At 48.5% G+C, this 23,215-nt stretch overlaps 2 protein-coding genes, 1 non-coding gene and 1 pseudogene across 3 annotated transcripts; all 4 read right to left on the reverse strand.

Annotated features, from left to right (window-relative positions):
- Positions 1 to 4,015: 4,015 nt before the first annotated feature.
- Positions 4,016 to 5,120, reverse strand: LOC127319225 (uncharacterized). The gene is made up of 3 exons (XM_051349458.1): positions 4,952 to 5,120; positions 4,594 to 4,803; positions 4,016 to 4,446 (listed from the first exon to the last, which is right to left on the reverse strand). The coding sequence occupies exons 1-3, from the start codon at positions 5,087 to 5,089 to the stop codon at positions 4,231 to 4,233; spliced, it is 564 nt and encodes a 187-aa protein (XP_051205418.1). The 5' UTR covers positions 5,090 to 5,120; the 3' UTR covers positions 4,016 to 4,230.
- Positions 5,121 to 6,148: 1,028 nt separating this feature from the next.
- Positions 6,149 to 7,735, reverse strand: LOC127319171 (putative 12-oxophytodienoate reductase 2; annotated as a pseudogene).
- Positions 7,736 to 10,639: 2,904 nt separating this feature from the next.
- Positions 10,640 to 10,723, reverse strand: TRNAY-GUA (transfer RNA tyrosine (anticodon GUA)). The gene has a single exon. It is a non-coding gene; the product is annotated as a tRNA-Tyr (tRNA).
- A 6,626-nt stretch (positions 10,724 to 17,349) lies between these two features.
- On the reverse strand, positions 17,350 to 18,561 carry LOC127319212 (uncharacterized). Its single transcript, XM_071824449.1, has 5 exons — positions 18,514 to 18,561; positions 18,295 to 18,405; positions 18,084 to 18,152; positions 17,555 to 17,834; positions 17,350 to 17,483 (listed from the first exon to the last, which is right to left on the reverse strand). Exons 1-5 carry the CDS (start codon positions 18,559 to 18,561, stop codon positions 17,350 to 17,352), a joined length of 642 nt encoding a protein of 213 aa, XP_071680550.1.
- Between the last annotated feature and the right edge of the window lie 4,654 nt (positions 18,562 to 23,215).

Raw genomic sequence — 23,215 nt, forward strand, 5'->3', positions numbered from 1 at the left:
TCTCAGATGTAGATGGCGATGTGGTTGATGTAGAAGATGGTCCCACCGGGCGTGCCAGAATGTGTTGCGGTCAGAAACCCACCGGCGGGCAGCGACGGGCAACACAGTAGAGCCGGGAACAACTTAGGGCTGCGGCTGGCCCTGGTCCCTCCGAGCGACGGCCCGCAAAGCCTCTGGTACGCACGTCCGATGCTGGTGCAAGGGCGTGCCACCTGACCTATACCTGGTCAGGAAGGTGATGGAGATGCCTCGCTTAGTTTCCTGCATGGCATACACGTAAACATTAAATACGAGCCTCGATCGGCTCTCAGGTTATCCTGTGAATCGGCTGAAGGAGCCGATCCACCCATGATTCGTACAAGGTGCACGAATATATGGTGGTCCTGCTTGATCAAGATAAAGCTAACACGATCTACGACGATTTAGGGTTTTCACCGCATAACCGGATCATCCTACTCACGATTGGGCCTCGCGGCCACGCACGGTGATCGTAAGCCGATCCTAGATAGGGCCTAAAAACCAACACGAGGTTGATCCCCGGAACATCCTGTCTAGGACTAGCAAACGACACCCTACGTGCCGCTGGATCCTCCAACCCTTTGTAAGGCCTAACTATTGCAGATATTAAACTAATCCTTGAAGAACAAGGAGCAACCGTAACGGATCGGATCTACTAAATAATGATCAAGCGGGGTGCCGCCCCTACACCTAATATAGGTGTAAGGGCGGCTAGATGTGTAAGGATTGCACTAAGATAGGTGTAAGGGCGGCTAGATGTGTAAGGGTTGCACTACGACAGCATATTATACGAAGAACAATGCTAACCCTAACACATCTAAGATAACTACGTTGCTCGCCATCAACAAGGCTTCAGTACGAGCAACGCATGAACAACAAAGAAGCTTGTGCTGCCTAGATCGCAAGATGCGATCTAGGCAGCATGATGCTTACCGGTAGAAACCCTCGAGACGAAGGAGTTGGCGATGCGCCGAGATTGATTTGTGGTGAACGTTGGTTGTTGTTTATTTCATAAACCCTAGATACATATTTATAGTCCAGGGGACTTTCTAATTTAGGCGTGCACCTAACCGTGCATGGGTTAAACTCTATCTTGCAATGTAAGATGCGATCTACTAACTATAGATACACGGGCACATTAGCCTAAACTTTGCATAACAGGCCGATTCACGTATTTCTTCCAAATATAATCTTCAACTCCATCTTGATCGCGGCCCACCTCTGACTTGGTCAAATTCTGGTGATAACACACATTTTTTTCTAGTTTCTACGGTAACGAGTATCATGCAATATCGATCAATGTGGGAAGGTTAAATGTTTAGTACAATATCGTGGGAAAAAACGTGGGACTCACCAGTCTTAATCTAACCTCGCACTTTCTTAAAAAACATCGAACCAGAGTGTTAAGCCCGTTTAACCACCTGTGTCGCATCTAGGCTATTTAGGAACTGAGAATCTCCGCACGAGAGGGATTGCTACGAACGATGTCATGTTTTGTCTAATACCACCAAAATGTGTCCCACATTAGCTATTTGCCCGGTGAGAAACACACCTAAGAAAAAATGAAGCCGTAAATATCTTTAGAAGCCCCTCGGCCCCTCCACATTTTGTGATTTATTATACAACAATACCATTATTGTGCCAATAAGTTAATACTGAGGCATATATTAAAAGGTGTACACACTAGTAGAATTCCGACAATTAGAGACTATGCTGAGGCGCGCGGTTCTGGCTGAAAAATGGACCAAATCCAAAGAGTGTCCTCTCAGCCCAGTTATTTTTTTAAACACAACCTCCAAATAAATAAATAAATGTTTCCAATAAATAAATTTTAGAGTTTCTACAATGTTGTAACCGTCTCCAATTATTAGTGTGCCGGCCCAAAAACAACCCGCCCTCGAAAAAAAGAAGCATTGCAGCCGGCGCAAATACATGGCCGATTCCAAAAAGTTGTGAGTCAGACAAGGAAGAGTTATATTTTAAGAGCTGGTTTAAAATTTGGACCATCTGCAGGGAATCATTCACTTCTTCCTACCTTCCCGGTATGTGTTCACCTGAAGAGGTAATGCCTCTCGGTGAAGCTGAGCGACAGGTGCCATGGTGGCGTGGTGGTGCTTGCATGCATCTGTGTGCTGCTCCATCAAACGAAATCGGTCGTGTCGCGTACATGATCATGAGTGTGAGACACGGCAATTTATAGAGACCTATAGGATGTGGTGAAGCGTGGGTTGTTGCTAGCATTATGCTTTTCTCCGATTACTCACCTCAACTTTCTAAGTATTTTTGTACATATACCAAATCATAGCACTGAGGAGAAGGCTCTTTAAACTTTTTAATGAAGAAGGAGTGTGGCAAGAATTGCTACATAACAAATACCTAAGACAGAAGACGTTATCGTAGGTGCAAGCTAGGCCTACCGATTCCCCATTCTGGAAAGGATTGTTAGGGGTTAAACATGAGTTTTTTGCTAGGGGTTTTTTCAAGGTGGGTTATGGTATGAGTATCCGCTTCTGGGAAGATACCTGGTTAGGAAATACTCCGTTGGCTCAACAGTATCCGTTATTATATAATATTGTACACCATAAGAATGTCACCGTTGCACAGGTGTTAGCCCAAACACCACTCAATATTACTTTCCGAAGGGTGTTGAGTGGTAACAAATGGACTTCATGGTTACAATTATGTCGGAAACTCATGATGGTACATTTGAATGAAGAAGATGACCGTTTTGTTTGGAATTTGACATCTAATGGTTTGTTTATAGTGAAGTCGATGTATGAAGATCTTATGTGTGACCATACCCCTTTCTGAGAAAGTATCTCTGGAAGGTTACAATTCCACTTAAGATTAAGATTTTCATGTGGTTTTTGAGTAATAAGGTTCTGTTAACTAAAGACAATCTAGCTAAACGCCATTGGAATGGGTGTACACAATGTGTTTTTTGTGGGGAACAGGAGACCATTCAGCACCTTTTTATGGATTGTCCTCTAGCTAAACTCGTATGGTGTACGGTTAATTTCACTTATGATTTTCCACCTCCGACCAATATTACCATTATGTTTGGTAATTGGTTAAATGGAGTAGATAGACAATCTAAGGCTTTTATCCGGATTGGGGTTTCTGCTTTATGTTGGTCTATTTGAAGGGTCAGAAATGATATAATTTTTTAAAATAAAAAAGCCTCTTTTCATTTCTTGCAGGTTATCCATATGGTCTCTCATTGGGTCCAGCTTTGGCCCTACTCTCTCCGGTGGAGCAGCGGGATGCCATAGCTTCTGGATGCACACGGCTCCTGATGGTCGCTCAGGATATCTTATGCCACGCTGGTTGGCAATATACTAGAAGACTATGTTGATGCGTAGTCATAGTATGTGTTGTTTCTGATGGTTGATTTTTGTATCAATCATCGGTGATGCGTGAGGTGTAAAAGATACTATTTTGTATTTTTTTTAATAAATGGCCGTATGCATCATCATGATGCAGAAGAAGCCGGGGTATACCCTCATTTCGGAAAAAAAAAACCTAAGCATACAAATTAGTTGCTTGCTAGCTATCTTGCCATGCAAGAAACTACCAAATGAAATCACTCCGGGATATATGTATGAAAACCTGTTGTCCATGCATCAATGGCATGGTAATATACACATAAAAGCATTATCATGAAGAAACATGAGGTGCGTAGAGGATGATAAACTGTAAGTTGCATGAGTGCATGACAAAACATTATCCACAAAGGCCATCAATGAAAGTTTCCAGAAATTAATCAGCATGTGTATCACCCTATCATACTTCTTGTTTGCTTTCATCAAATTCATGTTTCAGCACAAAACTAGAGACAAGAGATAAGTATATTTAGATAGATGCACAATGTATGAGAGAACAAATAACTGATCTCATGTAGCATTGGCCCAAAGAATTGAAATATCTCACATGGATATTGGATTATACACATTACGGTGCAAGCTGGGGAAAAACATTGTGATGATCGAATACATCAAAAGTGGAATTTTGTTGCATTTTGAAGTTCTATATAAGATAGTCGCCAAAATACACAACTCACTGATATGAGATATTCCCTATGGTTTCTCGACTATATGATCATGATAAGATACCCTCTGTAATAAGGGAGGTTTGTACATGTCTTACTTTCTAATTTTATACACCCAAATAAAAACATCAAATACTGCAACTACCAAAGGAAGGCTCTGCATACTAGACTCGATTCGAGGCATCTTCAAAATTATCTCGTCTCCCCTTCTTCCGACTACTTTCCTCAGATCCAAGCAAACAAAACATCCCCGCCACCGATGCTAAGGCCATGATAGCAATGAAGACCAAGTCATGCCAATCAGGGCGAAAGACGGAGAGGGCGACCGCCAAAGAGATTATCACGGCCCCGGTGGCGACCAGCATCATCATCGATGCCAACTGCATTTAAAGAACAATTATCGAAAAAAAATGAGCGAATAACAAACCAATTATGCACGGATGATGGAACAAGTATGAACGAATGAATGACTCCCGGTTAACTAGCAACGCAAAATATGTCTATTGGTTAATCATGGGGGTACGTACCATGGAGTGTAGCCCTGTACCGGGTGCGCTGCATGCATTGAGTTCCGCTTGCTTCTTCTCGTTCTCCCAGCGTTTGATTAGCACGAGGTGGATCATGGCCGTGGAGTAGAGGTAGGCGATGGCGTTGATCATCACGTCGTGCCGATCTTGCCATACAGCAGATGCAGAGATGGCGAAGAAGACGGACATCATTAAACAGACCATTACGTGCTGCATGCCCAAAACAAGCAGATTTGCACATCATCATGCATGGATTAATTGACGGAGTACTCATTCAGATCCGGACACATTAGTTAACCGCCATTAACACACAGAAGCACAGACGTGCAATCAAGATGGAAATAGGGTCGATAGGTACCAGGAAGACTTTCTCGCAGTTGTCATGGAGGTACGCCGCTGATGCCTCAGCCGGCAACGGCTGCCGCTTGGTGGCCTTCGTCGTTGAGCTACTGCTCGGCAGCGCATGGTAGGCGGACGTCGCGTAATTGGAGATCATGTTCAACGTTGCCGTAACTACTCTGCCTAGGTATTTGTTTATGGAGATTATGTTCAACGTTGCCGTAACTGCCTCTGCATCAAACGTATAAGGAGATAATTCTCAATAAAAAAAACCGTATAAGAAAGGATATGGTAGAAATTAATCAACAGCGAACCACCTCGTTCGCAGATAAATAAAGGATGCTGAGATCGGTGACACAGCTAGCTTGGCGGAGTTGTGGGCAGGCCCGGCTGTTTGTGCCCGATGCTATTTGTGCAAAGGCATCAATTGTCCTCCAATCCTGCCGTCGTTCCTTCTCTTCATACGCACACACGACCTACGAGTACGACCTACGAACATGGAGAACGAAGACCATGTTGCAGCCGTGGCCGCTATAGGCTGCCGCCGGTGCACTAGCAGCACTACTATGTCCCCTACGAGGAGGAACAGGAGGAGACCCTCCAAGACCTGGACTCCCCGCAGTCCCGGAGCCAGGTGTCCGACCTCTTTCCACCGCTGGTGATCCTCATGTTGATCATAAGGGAACTAGCTTCTAGAAGCCCATAATAAGCCATAAATCTAGAAGTCTAAAGGGGAGGGAGACTAGCTTCTATGAGCTTCTACCGACCATAGTTTCTCTTCTAGAAGCCCATAATAAGCCATAATTCTAGAAGCCTGAAGGGAGACTAGCTTCTATGAGCTTCTACCGACCATTGTTTCTCTTCTAGAAGCCCATAATATAATAAGCCATAATTCTAGAAGCCTAAAGAGGAGGGAGACTAGCTTCTATGAGTTTCTACCGACCATTGTTTCTCTCCACCGAAAGCTATAAGCCTGCTTATGATTTATGCATAAGCTCAAAAATGGTTTGAAGTGAAATTTTAGAACTTTGATGAAATCTAAACCTTTTTAATTGTCATAGAAATTTAAGTGATCCTATTAGTCCTCGTAATATTTTCTGAGAAACCTCTTCAGACGCATTTTTCCTCACACGTAGAGAGAAGTCTGAACCGCATCTCAAAATAAAAAAAGTCTAAACCGAGCAACATAGAGATCACGAGTTGTGGTGTCAGACACGACTGAATCGGCAAATTAATGATCTTTCACGGATGCATGTACAAACATATATACAGTACAAGATTCGAGCTCGACCACCAATGGCGACCGCAAGATTGAGCTCGATATCAGTCGAAGAACGGGTAATCACTAATCAGTGTACCCCACGGCAGGATCAGCGGCACCGGCGCCGTAGAAGGTGGCCACGTCGCACTCGTTGAGCGGCGCGCCCAGCTCGAACCGCCTCGGCAGGTCCGGGTTCGCCAGGAAAAGCCGCCCGTATGCCACGGACAGAGATCAGGTGACATGCAATAGGCATGTCACCGATGAACAGTGCTGTGACATGCAACCATGTTCTAATCGTTGGATTGAAAATGGATGGCCAGATGAACATGAACAGTAGCGCTACAGGAACAATCTACAGTGCACCGCTACAGGGACAAATCTACAGTGCGTCGCTACAGTACATCTGCTACAGGGGTCCTCTACAGTCGTCGCTACAGTGCTTGATCTTGTCTACTCATTTTCGATCCAACGGCCTGGAGTGCATGTTACGGCACTGTTCATCGGTGACATGCCATAGGCATGTCACCTGATCTCTGTCCGTATGCCACCAGGTCGGCGTACCCCTCGCCGACCGCCGCATCACCCTCCTCCCGACCGTACCCGCCGCTCACGATGAAGGTGCCCCCGAACGCCTCCCTGAACGGCAGCAGCCGCCGGGACACGCGCCGCCGCCCGTCCACCCTCGGCTCGATCATGTGGCAGTATAGCACGCCGCGGTCGCTGAGCCGGCTCACCACGTGGAGCGCCAGCGCGTGCTCCTCGGCGGTGGCGTCAAACTGGTCCAGCCGCACGCCCACGCGGTGGCCGCCCACCTCCCGCGCCACGGCGTCGACCACCTCCATCGCGAACCTGCACCGGCTATCGATGCCGTTGACTCCTCCTTCTCCTTGGCCGCCGTTGTCTACGAAGTAGCCGTTCGCCCCGAGGATCTCGACGCCATCGAAGCCGGCGTCGACGGCGTTCCGGGCGGCTCGTCGGAACCCGTCGACGACGCGGGGTGCGTCCTCTTCGGCAACTCTCCTGGGCGACGAAAGCTCCTCGCGTCGGCCGTCGAAGCTCATATGCGGACTCACCTGCTGCTGCCTTTGCCGGACGATCGACGTCGCCCGCCACGTGCCAGAGCTGGCAGAAGAAGACGGCGCCCTTGGCGTGCACGGCGTCCACCACAGGGCCTCCACGCCTCCATTTGCTCCTGCGCGCCCAGATGCCGGGCACGTCCGTGAACGACGACGGGGACTCCGGCAGGGCAGGCGGCTCGCCGGCGGAGATCCTGGTCCCCTCCGAGATGAGGAAGCCGCCGGGGGACGCGCGCTGGGCATAGTAGACGACGGCGTGCGGCTGTGGGACGCCGCCGTAGGCGCGCTGCCGCGTCAACGGCGCCAGCACGACCCTGTGCGAGAGGTCGAACTGGCCCATCTTGTACGGTGTCAGCAGTGGGATAGTGGACTTCATCTCTTCGTGGCAGGCAATCTTCACAAGGTCATCAATGGCGCGGCGGCGCTACGTTAGATTGTGATTCTACGAACGTACGTGTCCATTGTTGCAATGTTGCGCGCGTAGAAAGATAGTGAAATGAGAAAGCTGGTGGCCGGCGGATTCATTTTCCTTTTCTCCAGCCGTGACGCTGTGGTTGATCCACGGGAGATATGATATGGATGTGACACCTGCGTTTGTTTGTTTGGCATGAACGGAAGCAAGTCACACAGCCTATTTCTTATCTGGTTTCAAGATTATTATCCAACTAGGTAGTGCACGGGACTTGTACGACAGCCACGCCGTGTCTAGAGCTTTGCGCAGCTAGCACCACACGGCAAGCAACCGCAGGCTAGCGTGTGCACTTGTACATTTGCCAGGTGTGGATTCACTTAAGAAAATTAATTATTATCAAAGCACTAGCAAAAGTGCTCGTGCGTTGCACCGGATAAAACAAATAATTAAACTTTCCAAAAGGACCATCAGTGTTAACACTTTTTCTCTTTGTCACCATCCCTGATGCTGGTCACATTTTCTCCTATTGACATGATCATACCTAATAAGATTAGATTCCAAGCCGATCCATGCACCCACCTGTAATACCGTAAAACGGTAATAATGGGGTGCCCTATTCTTAAATTTTATTAAGATATGAATTCTAATAAATTATAGTTAGTACACATAATATTTTTCTAATGGTTCTTAAATTTAGTAGAAAACATATGTACAACTCACATTTTCCATTACAATATGCCTCGTGGGTAGCACCGGGTTAGATGAATTGGGTGCAATGATAAAGTGTGACTTTATCGTACATTCACTTTGTATTACTTACTTCATGCAATAATTGTATCGTACATTTACTTTGTGTTTCTTACTTCGTACAATCGTTAGTAAGTAAATTACTACAACAATTTGGTTAATACCCTTATTAGGTTCGGTTGTGATTTTATTTTTACATCGTTATGACATCATCCTATCATTATATTGCATGTTTTTGGCATGTTTCTGTTAAATCCTATTAAAATCTTGAAACCCTACAGTGGCCCCCTTTCTCACCCGATTATCCTATTCACGTTCTAGCAGGAAAATGTCGCGGCCTCCGACAGTACCTTAGTGGTCTTCCGCTTCTCCAAGTCGCGCTCATTCGCTCCTCCCAGATCTCGGACGGCAGTCTGTGGCTGTTCTCGCGTCTCACACCATAGTAGCGGGCTTAATTCCTTTCTCATCATTAAATCTTTTAGGCCAATGAATGGTGCTGCTACTTTTTATTTTTCTGAGGTGGCTTGCTGATATCCAGAAACTTGACGTATATAAACTGATGTGAATTCATATAGGAAACCGAGGTGGTACTAATATTTCAGGGATGGAAAGGGAGGGGCTCCTGACCGCGAGGATGGCACCAGCTGACCACCAGGCCCATGGCGACGATGCGAATCTAGGAGGAGCCGGGTGGGCTCCAGGCACCAGCTGACCACCAGGCCTGATGGCGACGATGCGGAAGCCGGGTGCGGTTGGATGGAAACAGGCGGACTGAATTAATGGACAGATGGAGCCGGGCCCGGCCTTTCTATCTTGGGCTGCTGGATGGGCACAAACCAGGCGAGGATATCGCTATCTACGGAGGCTTCCGCTCGACGGACAAGCGGCCGACTCTGAGGACGGATCTTAAGCGGTGGCAGGTTAGTAAATTTTCCAGATTAACAGAGGCTATTCCATAACGGACGAATTTTTTGGGGAGAAATCTTACTTCCTTTATTAGTACTAGGAAACGTGCCCGTGCGTTGCACCGGGAGAAAAACAGTTTTATTGCAGCACAAGTGACAGTTGGCTGGCACACGGAGGTGATAACATAGGTGAGCGCCGCCATCATGACACCGAGCTTATCCTTCACGGAGGTACTCTTTGCACATCGTACAATGGTCTACCCGTTGACTTTTTGATGGCTATAGTTATCACCCAAGGTAGCTCTAGCAGGCAGAGCAAAAGATACAAACTGTTTTATCAATTTGTAACATTAAGTCAGTTTCTATATAATCATACGGAGGAGATATAGAGACATTCATGAAAGCTATAGATATTCGTTCTCTCTTAAAAAAATAGGCATGCATGAGCTAAGTTAGCACCTTCCCCGATTAATGAGCAGATTGACAAAATATTGGTCGGGAGGTTATTACGTGACCACCTCGACCTCCGTTGTGAACGGCTAGCGAGTACTTTATTGTTCTTGTCCGGACGGTCATACATCCGGTTGTTGCTTTCTGTGCCAGTCAGTGCCTCTCACTCTCTCAGGCAGTGCTTGGTCAACGCCATGGTTTTTTTCCTGCCTTCCGTGGGCCGTCTTCGTTTCCGCGCTGCACACGTCAGCCCTGGGTTGCCTCTGCCCGCTCAAATCAGATGGTTCTATTTCTCAACCTTTCTGACTTGCTCCTCCGGAACCAAGGTCGAAAGGATTGAAAAAGTCAGTCATTCACAACCACTGATGAAGGATTCCTCGAAAAGTTAAGGATTAGTAGTTCTTTTTCGAAATCGCCCAAACTTCCATTTCTCCTACTCGTTGTCCCCCTTGCTTGGCTCTTCCTCTAACGAGTTGTTGTGTAACAAGTGAGTAGGGCCCAGTCGAACGCCCATGAATTTTCTCATCAACTTGATGAATTAATTTTAAGATATAGGACTTCCCTATTAGAACAGGTCTAAGAAATAGACGAATCATATTATCAGGTGGTTATAGTGAGAGTGACATAATCTAGTATGTCGTGATTTTTTCTCACTAAAAATGGATAATAATTCACCCTTCAATAAGAAAAACTATTTTGTTTGTAAGAAAGGAATGAGAGAGATATGGGTTAGAAATCCAATTTCTCCCTTTTTTCTTTATCTTTTATTTCTATAGATCAGAGATCTGACATTTTATTTTATGGAATGGAAGAAAATCAAAAGGATTTAGTTCATATTCACGAAGTCCTAAATTTTTGGGCCGAGCTGGATTTGAACCAGCGTAGACATATCGTCAACGAATTTACAGTCCGTCCCCATTAACCGCTCGGGCATCGACCCAGGAAGAATTTATTCTAGGATTTTTGATAATCTATGATTAATCTCCTTTCAAAATACTCCCTACCCCCAGGGGAAGTCGAATCCCCGCTGCCTCCTTGAATCAAATCGCTAATAATTGAGTGCGGGCGGCTGATGGAAGCTGTTCTTGGTCGTAATGGACTTGTCCGAGAAGCTAATTCTCTGTGCGCCGAGGGGGCCGACCGCTTGCTGGTCCAAATCCCCTCTCGCCTACACTCCATCTCGCCGCCCGCTCTGCGCTCTCCTGCCGCCTGGACCACCACTTATGCTGCCTCTAGCGTCCGCCGCCACCTCCGACCGCTTGCTGGTCCAAATCCCCTCTCGCCTACACTCCAGCTCGCCGACCGCTCTGCTATTGACCAGTTTCGGTTCGACCAGTTTCGGTTCGTTGAATGGCGCAGGTGAAGCTCGGTGGAGTTCAGAGGCTGCGCTCGCACGGGTCCTCGCACGCGCGGAGAAATCGATTCGGCGGGCGGAGGAGAAGGATCGTTCCGGAAGCGGAGGCCCGAAGGAATAAAACAGAACAAACCGGTACTGTGGCAATTTGATGTACTAGCAAAAGTGTCCGTGCGTTGCATCGGGATAAAATAAAACAACATATACACTTTGTTTCTTGGGAACGAATGCAGCTACTCTTTGTGCCAACATTAGCCGCCTCCATAGTCATCGATTGAGTGATGAAGCAGACACGATCTTGTTGCGCTTGTGGTCACGCAAGTTCCGTTTCAACTATGTCACCTTGATGTGGTGCACTTGTAGTCGTGCATTGCTTGGGTTGTGTGATCTCGTTGTGAGGTCGTTGAACACAGTTTGCTTCCTAGTTGCATCTAGCAGACCTTGATTGAGAACCTAGCTGTGATAGCTTTCGAGTAACGATCGACCGGTCGACGAAGACGGGCAACAAAGTCCACCAAACGTGAACAACTACATCTAGGCTAGTGATGTTGTTGATCGGAATTTATTTAATTCTCGGGGCTAGCTGGGTACACCTTGAGTTGATAGCCCAAGAAGTGGAGGTGGAGCGAGTTAGCCGATGACATTATTTAAGAGCCGAGCAACACCGTACGGTGGTGGCGCCGATGGAGAGTTCGAGACCGGCAAAACAAAAACCAAGTAGCTTTACTAAAATCTGCATATTATAAATTGGCATAAATTAGAAGATGATTTTAAAGACAAATTAAACCTGAAGCTAGATTTGATTAGAAAACACAATTCTGCAAGGACACAAACACACGGCAGCTAGCTACCTTTGGTCAATTTTCGCAAACACATCTAGTAGTCCAAGTCTCCACTGCGCGCACTCGAATCTCCAGCAGTGCACGCACTCGAGCAGCCATCACGCAAGTGTGCGACACCACAAAATGTTCCACAAGCAGTACAAAATGTTCATAAAATACATTTGAAAAGAATACGTGTAGGAACAATGCAAAATACATTCACAAGAAAATCATACACTTTCACATATAACACACGAATCAAAGTGGATAATTATGAAATCAGGATCGATCGAGCACCACCCCTGGTTTAAGATCCCGACGCCGGAGTCCCCATTGCCTGCACCAGCTTGGACCCTCGGCGCCATGCATTCCTCTCGCTCCAACGTCACCACTCTGCTCTCAGCGTACGCAGTTGGACGATATCTCATCTCCCACGCTCCCTCGAGCGTCGCCACCGATTTCCTCCACCTCCCCCCCCCCCCCCCCACCTCTGTGTGGCGCCGTTCACCTCCTCGTCCTCGTGTGTGCCTGTGTGCCTCCACGAGCTTGGCCTCGACCGCCGTCGACCGCGCGTCCTTAACCACCTCTGCAACCCGGCGCCATGTACCTGCCTCCTCCTCTAGGCCATCCTCGACCTCGCCTGCGCGTACATCAACCGGCCTGGAGCTTCCGTACCGCCGTGCATGAAGGTGGTCGCGAGATGTTTCTGCGGGGAATCCGCCTGCCCCGGTGAGATGTTTCTGGGGGGAATTGCGAGGTAGATGCGTTCTTTCGGGCGCAGGTTCGGGAAAAAGAAAGCAAACCCAACCGGTAGTGGCAATTTGCAGTATTATGTATTTTGAATGACATTCCACTGCAGCCTGCACCTATTTCACAAAAGAAACAACGACATCTTCACGCAATAAAATCATGTAAAGTATTCTACGAAACTATCTATCATCAATAAATCATAACTAACTTTTGCACTGCCAACTTAGTTCAGTTTCAGGATATCCCAAAATTTCCTAGCAAAAATAGTAGTAATTGACGTACCTCAGCAACCCAATTATACGACGCAATGCTCCTGAGTTTTGAATGCAATGAACACTGAAGAATTGATTAAATACTCCATCGTTGGAAGATACAGTCTCCCTCTCAAGGCACTACATGTCAGTGTCGTCCTTAGATACTGTCAAATAACTCGGCGGAAGGACCTGGAAGATATTGTCAAAGCTCGAACATACAATCGTTCTTATACAGTATTAGATTTCGAAAATACAGTCTTTCTTGGAAGATACAGTCAAAGAACTCAGTGAATGATGGCATACATAATACGGAGCTAGATAGCACGAGGCGTACTATCTAGATCCTGCGCGACAGTATTATCTGGTAAGTAGATGGATTTGCTTCGTTTCGGTTTTCGAACTTTTAGTATGAAACTGATTCTATAGATCGAGTCGATTCTCTCGAGCTGCTTGGTTCGATTAGAATTTCACCGTTGAAATCCGTGTTGCTACAGTTTATTGGTACTATTTTTGCTAGGAAATTTTGCTTGCACTTCCTGGCTGGAAAGAGCTATGGCCATCCTCGTACACGTCGTTGAAGAGGGAGAGCAAGGAACAAACCTCATCGATGTTGCTCCCGTCCAGCGCCTCCCCCATCGATTGCTGCCGGAAAAGAGGAGAAACCGGTGAATCCAGATCAAGGAGCAACTCATCTTCCGCCTGCACTCCTCATCCCCTACCACCATCCTCCAGGCTCTTCCCCAATCGCCTCCAAACGGAGCACCTCGTGAGCAGCGGAACACCTCGGGACGGGCGTGCGTGCGGAGGGGCAGGGGAGGGGACGACGCGTGGGTTCCTCCGGCAGCGGCGCGCGGAAAGAGCCAGGAGGGCGTCGCCATGCCGCTGACCGGCCGTTGGCGATGGCCTTCGTTGCCGCTGCGCTGCGTTGTTCGTGTTTGCCAGAAGCTGGGCAGGAGTTCGGATCGGCTGCCTTCATTGTCGCAACATAAGAGCGCCTAACCGCAGTGGTCGGAGGAGGACCGGGATGCGGGCAGAAGGTCTGCTGCGCGCCATGCCTCAGATGCCTCTATTTGGGGCCAATTTCTTCATGTAGTGAAGGATTCAGGTGATGAAGATGGGGGATGAATCCTGTGCAGGCTCCTCGAGGATCCACGCCATTGACGCGAGGCTGAACAGACGACAGGGCCAGGCGCGTGCATAAGTAGAGGCTTACGGCAGCGGAGGAGATTGGGTCGGGCACGGGTGTGTGAGGACCGATTACGTTTCCATCGAGCGCGGCCGAACGAACCGGTATGTGGCATCTGTAGTATTATGCGTTTTGGTGGGAGGGCAAAACGGTCCCAAAAAAAGCGTTGACGAAACTTTTTGGCAGAAACCTTAGCTCCTTTATTATTAGGTATAGATATAGACTAGGAAATTTGCCCGTGCGTTGCAACGGGTGAGAAAATAAAATTTAGATGACAAATTGATGTGGGATAAATTGATGTGGCCTCCACCGCTAGGAGTTGACGGCCCTCCTCCCTCCGCCCCCCTCTTTGGCAAGGCCTCGCCGGTGCTTCGGAGTGGTGGTTGGTGTCTATGTGCCCTTCGGCGACCGGGCTAGGGCCATGGATCCAGAGTGGCGGCCTTGGCTCAGGGTGGGGCGACGTTGACCGTGCGGCGGGAGGCGGTTGCCGGTGCTTCAGTCCGCGTTCTTCGGCCGTGCGGGCGGTGAAGGGGCGGCGGGTGTAGGCATAGTGCGGAGGTCACCCCGATGGACGTCTAGCATCGATCCGAAGACTTCGCTCTTCCTGCGGTGCTCATCGCACCTCCCCGGCCCCAGAGACTCCTCCGGTGGTGGTGTGTGGTCGGATGTGGGCTCTGGACTTGGGGAAACCCTTGGCTGACGGTGGTGGCCACGACGTCGACGACGCTGACGGGGCCACTATCCTTCTTGAAGGCGACATCGAGGTTGTATCCCCGCCCTCCCTTCCATATCTGTCCCGGGTGAAAACCCAAAAATTTGGTTTAGACGGTGTCGTTCCCTCGTTGGAGGCGCCATTTTGACATAGCGGGTTTGGGTGGATGAGCTCCGAGGAGGTTGGTAGGCATCATCTTTGCTTACTCCTGGCAGCTTGGTCTGGTGTGTTGTGGTTTGGGCTACGGATGGCAGTGAGGTTCGTTGGTGGTGGCGAGGCGAGTGCTCGGAGTCCTTCTCCCCGGTGGTAACTTGTCTACCTCCGACAGGTACGGCGCCCTCCGATCTAGGGCGAGAAAACATGGAGCTTTCATTGGAGGTGGAAACATATGATGCTTGGGCTTGGCTTGGCCTCTCGAGGTTGACGATGGTGCGAGTTCCTTAATGACGGTCTTCTTCACCAACTTCGATGCCTCTTTAGGCGGATTGTTAGGCTGGACAATGGTCTACAAGCGCAAGCTGTGTTTCATTCATTTTCTTGCTTTGCTTGATGTTTTCGGTTCCTGTTAGCTGGTTTACATCACCTTGTAACAAGTTACCGGTAACAACCTTATTAATTTAAAGCATGGCTACGACCTAGTGTTTAAAAAAGTACATAGCTCCACCGGATCTGACTCCCTCTATAATGCCGTTGTTGCCTACCTCCAAAGAACCGGAACAAATTTCCAACGACTGTTGCCCGTCGCAGCAGCCTTGCTGCCGGTGAGAGGTGGGCGGTAGTTGTTCCAGCGAACAACAATCTCGAGCACATGAGCGAAATTATTTGGATTTCATGCGGGTTGACAGGTCGGCAGAAGCCGCGGAACAACGAGACGGCGCTGTGGAGAAAACACATCAAAGTCGTCTAGTTGTTTCTCTGGAACACCTTACCGTGTATGTTTTATATAGGGGATGCTGAGCAGAATCAAGTACGACACGGTTTGTACTCAAAAATCGTTTGCAGCTTCTCTTTTCCTTTTCGCTCACCTGAATCTAAACGACACTGGGACGTACTGATCGATCCGCACACGGGATATTTACCTGGGCCGGCCTTTGTAGCGCTCGAGTGGGAGCTGCTGGACCAGGCCCAACCAACCAGGCGATGGGGCGATCAGCTCCCGCGAGTTGGTTCGTGCCATGGACGGAGCGAATCGTTTTCACGTTTGGGCTGCTGGACCCAGGACAACCAGGTGACGGGGTGATCACGAGCGGGATCGTTTTGTGCGACAAGGAAGCGAACCGGTACTTTACATAAGCGGTGGCATTGCTCCGTAAATTCGACTGAAAACTGGGGGTAGTTCCAAAACGGACGAAAAAATTGGGGAGAAACCTTCCTTCCTTTATTAGTAGGTATAGATAGATATAGATTATGAGATTTGGTGGGAGGGTAAAACGGTCAAAAAAAAGCGTTGACGAAACTTTTTGGCAGAAACCTTAGATCATACGGACCAAACCGAGGAAACGCTTCTCCCTTTATTATTATTAGGTATAGACTAGGACAATGCCCGCGCGCTGCGGCGGAACTGCAGAAGAGCGAGCAAAATCGATGATCATGTATTCAACACTACTTCCACTCTAATTAATTTGGACGTCAGTAGCCTTCAAAATCTGAAGAAAAAATTATCTCTTCTAGATTCTGACACGACGATGACTGACAACATCATAACCCCATGATCGTGTTCTTCAAAAATGTAGAGGAAAGAGCAAGCATGTAGAATGTGTTGATGAGCAACCCAAACTGCAAAAGCAAGCACCATCTCAATGAACGTTTACTACAAAAAGAAAACTACTTCATATTCTTACTTATTGTCTCGTCGGTGAACCGGAAGGGCCAAGTCGCTAACACAAATGGAGTGAATGGAAATACACATGAGGCCACACCTTATGCTTCTGACCATTCATTTAGACTCTGATGATTTTCTTGATTTGCTAATAGCAGAACTGAATAAAACACATGTTGCACGCAGCTAAGCCAGAGGAGCAAGGCCGTTTCTTTTTGGCTGGGTCAGAAAAGTTCTCACGCCACAACCTCTGGATCATCTTTGATTTATCAACTGCAAACTTGAAGCCATACATCTTAGCAAAATTTCAGCACAAAACTCAACAATCCTCTTTTCTGGGTACACTTGGACATCACCAAGGAGCTTATCTTTATTCCATATATGCTATTTTCACTGTTTTTTTTCTAGAAGTTTCAATCAGTTTTGAATAGGCAATTATGGTCCTAATTTGTAAGAACTGTCAGATCTAATCAGCAAAGAATATAGGCTGAATAGACACATTTGTGAGGCTCAAACGACAAAGCATCCGACTTCATTGGATCTACACCAATATTTTCTAGCACACACACACACATACGGTAGATATAGCAGTATGGAATATCAATTTTGTATAGAACGCAACATCTCCACCGCGAACCTGGGCACCTGCTGCTCACTCAGCCCACATCCCTCAGACCCTTGCTAGAAGGCACTCCAAATAACGCTTTCTGATAGATATGTCACCTATCTTTACCAGTACATCATCTTCATTGGAGTACTGTATAACACAATGAGCGCATTCATCCAATTGAGTCAATGTATAATCTGCAAAAAAAAAAAGTTAAGTAAAATATGTTGGATAAATATACAGAAACATAAACAATGCAATATTTTACCTTGTGGGAGATACTCGTATGTTAAATTATTTGTTATATGTTTATCATCTTCCGTTGAAACCGGAGATAAGGCCAGCTGGTTTGGTGACGGAGGCAATGGATCTTCATTCATCAATTCTGAACTAACAGAGTCAGAACATTCCGAAACGATAGATGCGGTGGAGATGGTAAAAGATGACAATGGATCGTCTGAAACACATGTTTTAGAACTTTTGGCCTTTTTTATAGGCCTATTATCAAAATAATCAACAGTGGTTGATTCAATGTTGAGATCCATTTCCTGAAATAACAAAAAAGTTATAATCAGATTATTCAAATCATTATTCAGAAAGCAATGCATAAAAAGGGATGTTGTTATTTGTAATTAATGTTTTTTTAGCCAGTCAGATAATTCATCTATTATAGCACTTCACCACATATTCTGCTTCCAATTTATACTACTGTACATCTGAAGGATAGGGCATACTTTCATACTTTCTGCAGCATACACCATGCTAGGAAAAACTCACAGAAGCTATTCAAATTTTACCTCCTCATCCATAGAAACAGGTGACTTGCTGGCTGGCATATTATCTTTTCCTGATACTTCCTCACTTTTCTGCAAGAAATAAACGCTGCAATATTCAGTGGCTGGCTGCTATACCGATATTTTTTGCCACGATATGTAGAATAATCAAGACCTTTTGTAATTTTGTTTTGCTGTTTTCAGAAAAAACCGATAGAAGCTATTGCAAATTTACCTCGACATCCGTAGAAACAGATGACTTGACTTCAGTGATTGCTGCCATCTCTTCTCCTGCTCCTGCCTCAATTCTCTGCAAGATACAAATGCTGAACGATTCATTGTCTGACTACAGATAAACGGGAGACACTGAAAAACTTTGGCATGATTTGTAGACTAATCAATCTGTAGTGATGAAAGTAGGCAGAAAAACTCATAGAATCTATTAAAAATTTACCTCTACATCGACAGAAACAGATGACTTGGCTGTAGTGGTTGCTGCCATCTCTTGTCCTGCTTCTATCTCAACTCTCTGCAAGAAACAAACGCTGAAAAATTCATTGTCTGCTACAAATAAAGATATACTGAAAAACTGTGGCTCCTAATTTTGTAGACTATAATCAATCTGCAGTCCAGAAAAACTAATAGAATCTATTAAAAATTTACCTCTACATCTACAGAAACAGATGACTTGGCTATAGTGGTTGCTGCCATCTCTTGTCCTGCTTCTATCTCAACTCTCTGCAAGAAACAAACGCTGAACAATTCATAACTCGAATTCAATAAATCCATCAGGACTAATGCCCTACCTCGGGTGCAACTTTGGCGGACATAGTCTTGAAGTACTCGGCAGAACGATGCAATGACGCACACGGGGGGCGGAAAGTTGGCTTCACGAGATTGTAAAATTTGTTCTGTCGACGGAGTTGAGTAGGAGTACTATTTGTAGGCTTCAGCTTGCGGAACAACTCCGTCTTGGTGCAGAAGTTGAGAGGAGAACGGACGATGCACGATCGTATGTTTCCATCTGTGCACGATGCGTCTAGAAGTTGAGAGGAGAACGGGAGATGCACGATCATCTGTTTCCATACATACAGATATTCAGGAAGGAGAGTTGAGAGCGGTGCACAGGAGAACAGAGTTTTCCTCTTGTACGTGTTTGATATGGACCGAAAATGCCAGACCGCATACGCGTCAAATGTTTCGGCCCACATACGCGTCAAATGTTTCGGCCCAGAAGTTATTATCCACGTTTAGGTAGGAAAAAAAAACACAAGACTCTGGCGCACGTACATTCTTCTTTGCAAGGAAAGGGGATCAGGGAGTGCTGCTGCGCCAGGACTGCGATTGAGCTTCAGGTCGCGGACGAAGCGGATGATTCTTCTTCTGCTCGTGGACGAAGCGCTGTCTCAAGAGGTTGTGCGGGCCTTGCACGTGTGCGGCGGCCGGCGTTGACCCGCGGCGAGCGACGCTGCTGCCGGGATGTGGCCGCGGCAGGGCCGGCCCTGATGGGTGGGCAGGGTGTGCGACCGCCCAGGGCCCTAAAAATCTGGGGCCCAATCCTAGATATATATACATGTATATATACGAGCCTATCTAACTACGTTTAGCTGAAAGAAAAAGCATGTGACCTGACCAGAGAACCTTGACGCGAACGTGCTAGACTAAAAGTCTAAATAATAACGCCAGAACCGATCCATTGATCTGGGGAGTAGATGATTAGTTAGCTACTTTCGTACTTCGCTTCGTATTCCACGCAGCCTTAATTGAGAGTAGTTCACGAACTTTTCTTCACCTCGCACTTCGTCGGCAGGGATCGATCTCCCGCTACTCGTGTTCTCTTCCTACGCCAATCAGCGATCTTCCGGCAGGGATCGATCTTCCGATCGATCTCATGGAGATCATCTCTCGCATTAATCACCCCATAGACGTAGCGAGCGGTGCACCGCGCACAACACTGTCGGCTGCCCGCACTGATCAGCGATCCCATTGCCGTCCGCTATCGGTACCGTTCACGACTGCTCATGTAACACACTCTTTTATTTCCAAATAATTTTCCTCTAATTCTGAATTTTTTATGGTCAGTTCGTCGAATCGTCTTCGTTGAGAAAGGGTCCATCTGGTCACACTAAAAGGAAAAGAGCAAAAGAGGTGGCTACAAGAAAATTTTAAGGTAATATATATAAATTAGTAGATATGCTATTGTGTTTGGATGTATTTAAATGTTATTTGCAAAACGTTTTTTACGTATATATTCATTATTGCTATCGTGGTGTCCATATTAAGGCCCGGAATTTTATTCTCGCCCAGGGCCCTCAAAATCTCAGGACCGGCGCTGGGCCGCGGCGAGCACTGCGCTGGGATGTGGCCGCGGCGAGCGACGCTGCTGGCGCCGGGATGTGGCCGCGGCCGCCCGCCGCGTCCCCTGCAGACGCTCGACGCCCGCGCCGTCCCCTCGCCGACGCTCGACGCCGCTGGGATGTGGCCGCGCGCCGGGATGTGGCCGCGGCGGCGCCGCCCGCGGCGAGTTCCGTGTGCCCGTCGCGCCGCGCTCTGCAGACGCTCGACGACGTCGCCGCGCCTCGCCCGCGCCGGGATGTGGCAGACGCTCGACGCCCGCGCCGGAATGTGGCCGCACGCCGGGATGTGGCCGCCGGGATGTGGCCGCGGCGGCGCCCGCCCGCGGAGAGTTCCGTGTGCCCGTCTATGTGGCCGCCCGGGATGTGACCGCGGCAGCGCCCGCCGGCGGCGAGTTCCGTGTGCCCGTCGCCAGCCGCGCCCCTAGAAACGGTCGCGGTTGAGAACGGTGGAGGAAGCAAACGAAACGGTACCACGGTGGCATTTGCTGTAATATGCGATTTGGTGGGAGGGCAAAACCGTCCAAAAAAAAGTTGGACGAAAAATTTGGCAGAAACCTTAGCTCCTTTATTATTAGGTATAGATATAGATATAGATTAGTAGGTAAAGATTAGTTTTTTCCACCAATCTTTCAGGCTCATAGTACGGCATGAAAAGCTCAAAACACAAGACAACTAAAATTATTCCATCAATGGCCTCATCTCATAAGGCATTTTTCACATTAAGAGCATCTCCACTGACTGTCCATAAATAGTCGTCGGCACGGCCTTGGCGCTGCCATATGGGAGCTTCGGCAGAACATCCTCTATTTGGTGATGTTATTCCCACACCGACGCCTCCCATACTGCAGCTCCAATAAAAATTTAAATTTGAAATGACATGAAAAATTGAAATTAATATGAAATTCATACGAAATTTATACAAAAGTTGCTTGAATTTAAATCTAAATAAACTTTAAACTTAACCCTAATCTACTGGCCGTCGGTTGGGGCGCGTGACAGGGCTGCCTCGTTGTCGTCCTTCCCCTTTACCGCCTAAGTCCGTGCCCACCTCTCGGCCCTTGCTTCGCGCATCTGGCAGTGGCGCATGGCGGCCGACATCGCAGGAGCTTGCCGGCGGCGCTGTCCCCGCGTTGCCAACCTTTGCCGAGAAGTCTCGTTCTCGGTGCCCCTCTCTTGCTCGCGGGCGAACGCCTCAGCGTGGCGATGAGCTTCTGTCGGTCTGCCTCGTCCCGCCTCCTCCGTGGCCGCTCGCTTGCACGAGATCTCGAGGGCGTGCTCGAGGTTCGTGTCATTGACGAACTCACGTTCCTCCTCCTTCAACCTCCGGAAGCGCGCGCGTTCAACGACGCTAGGATCGCTGCTTGCTCCGGGTCGGTGGGGGCCTGTGGCTGCTCGCCCCACTGTGCCGCCTCCTCCGCCACCTTAGCTTCTGCGTCTGCGACGTAGGCCTCGTCTCACACCGCGAGTGGGTCAACTGCGTTGTCGGGAGCTATAGTCAGCGTCGGGCTGCGGCTCCGGCTCCTGCTGCGGTGGTGGTTGAGGCGCCGCAGGCAGCGCGCGACCATTGAGGCCAAGCATGGAGTACGTCGTTTTAAGACGAGGCAACGATTTTGAGGTGGAGAGGAGAGACTGGCGCGGCGGCGGCGGTGGAGACGAGAGAGGACAGCGCGACTACGTTGGTGGAGATGAGAGGATAGCACCGCGGCGGTGGACGGCGTACGTACTAATAGGGGTGCCAACTACCCGCATTTACAACGGCGTAGGTGAGTGGACGCCGCGTGGCCAGTCGCCGCCCTCGTCGCTGCCTCGGTTTCCACGCGGGAGACCATTGAACGCCGATGACCAACCTTCTCGCGTCGCTTCCGATGCGAATCGTCGCGTCCTCTCGCTGACAATGCGCCCCCATCCGCGAAAACCGTCGTGCCGCGAGGCGTTGACGCGGCCAATTCGCAACCTTGGCGAAGGGACCGGCACGGGGCTGTCGGTGCTTCTATTGGGCTCGAAAAACCGCCGGCGCTATTTGGAGCGCGCCGGTGTGAGCCTATTTCGATGGCGGATTCCAAAACTCTATCGGGACCGCTATCGGGGCTTCCGTGGAGATGCTCTAATAGTAGATCCCCCTCCTCCTCTCCTCCCCCCCACCTCCGCGACAGTACTCGAGCCCTTCTTCTCGAAATTCGGGTAGAACCGAAGCCATCCTCGGTGGCTTTGTCCTCGGGAAGTGGTGGAGGCGAGACGTCGGTGCCAATAGTGTATATAGTAGCTCTAGTTTTTGTCGAGTTGGCGGTGAAGGCGCCGCTGTATCTACGGCGGCGGGGGCGCCTTCACCGCAGCGGCGCAGCCCCAGCCCGTGCTCGACCTCGACGAGCAGAACAAGTCCATGAGCAACACGCTTGTAATCGAGGCCATCCTAGCGGAGCTGATCCCGGCTACGAAGTTGTGCATGATAAGGAGGCCGCACGCATGCAGCTGCTGGTGGAGCCTGCCCCGTACGGCGAAACGGAAGCGTGGCGTACGTGCAGCTGGGCTGGAGGCTAGCGCTGTTGTGCCTTCATGCGGAGGGCCAGACGGCCTGTCCCGCTGGTGCTTCTTTTTTTTTTTGCGGGGGCAAAGGGATTATATTAATTATAAATGTAGGTGTCATTACAATCCCTTAGAAGGGCATCCAGAATGCAATCTGGCCCAGACCCAAACCATACATACGTACGGTCATTCAATCTACCATACTTAGCTAATTCATGGCTAGCTAATTCATGGCGACAGCTTTGATCATGACCTCCTTCCCACCTTGAGATAGAT

The sequence above is a fragment of the Lolium perenne genome, chromosome 7 (genome assembly GCF_019359855.2).
Source record: "Lolium perenne isolate Kyuss_39 chromosome 7, Kyuss_2.0, whole genome shotgun sequence".
Lineage (NCBI taxonomy): Eukaryota > Viridiplantae > Streptophyta > Magnoliopsida > Poales > Poaceae > Lolium > Lolium perenne.

What these genes read in the sequence shown, in the direction of transcription:
- LOC127319225 (XM_051349458.1), bottom strand. Translation starts at nt 5,089, where the DNA reads ATGATCTCCAATTACGCGACGTCCGCCTACCATGCGCTGCCGAGCAGT. An exon ending in ACTGCGAGAAAGTCTTCCTG is followed by an intron (nt 4,804 to 4,951) that starts GTACCTATCGAC and finishes TTGGGCATGCAG; the next exon opens with CACGTAATGGTCTGTTTAAT. An exon ending in GTACAGGGCTACACTCCATG is followed by an intron (nt 4,447 to 4,593) that starts GTACGTACCCCC and finishes CTTTAAATGCAG; the next exon opens with TTGGCATCGATGATGATGCT.
- LOC127319212 (XM_071824449.1), bottom strand. Translation starts at nt 18,561, where the DNA reads ATGGCAGCAACCACTACAGCCAAGTCATCTGTTTCTGTCGATGTAGAG. An exon ending in CTGTTTCTGTCGATGTAGAG is followed by an intron (nt 18,406 to 18,513) that starts GTAAATTTTTAA and finishes GTTTATCTGTAG; the next exon opens with TCAGACAATGAATCGTTCAG. An exon ending in CTGTTTCTACGGATGTCGAG is followed by an intron (nt 18,153 to 18,294) that starts GTAAATTTGCAA and finishes TATTTCTTGCAG; the next exon opens with AAAAGTGAGGAAGTATCAGG.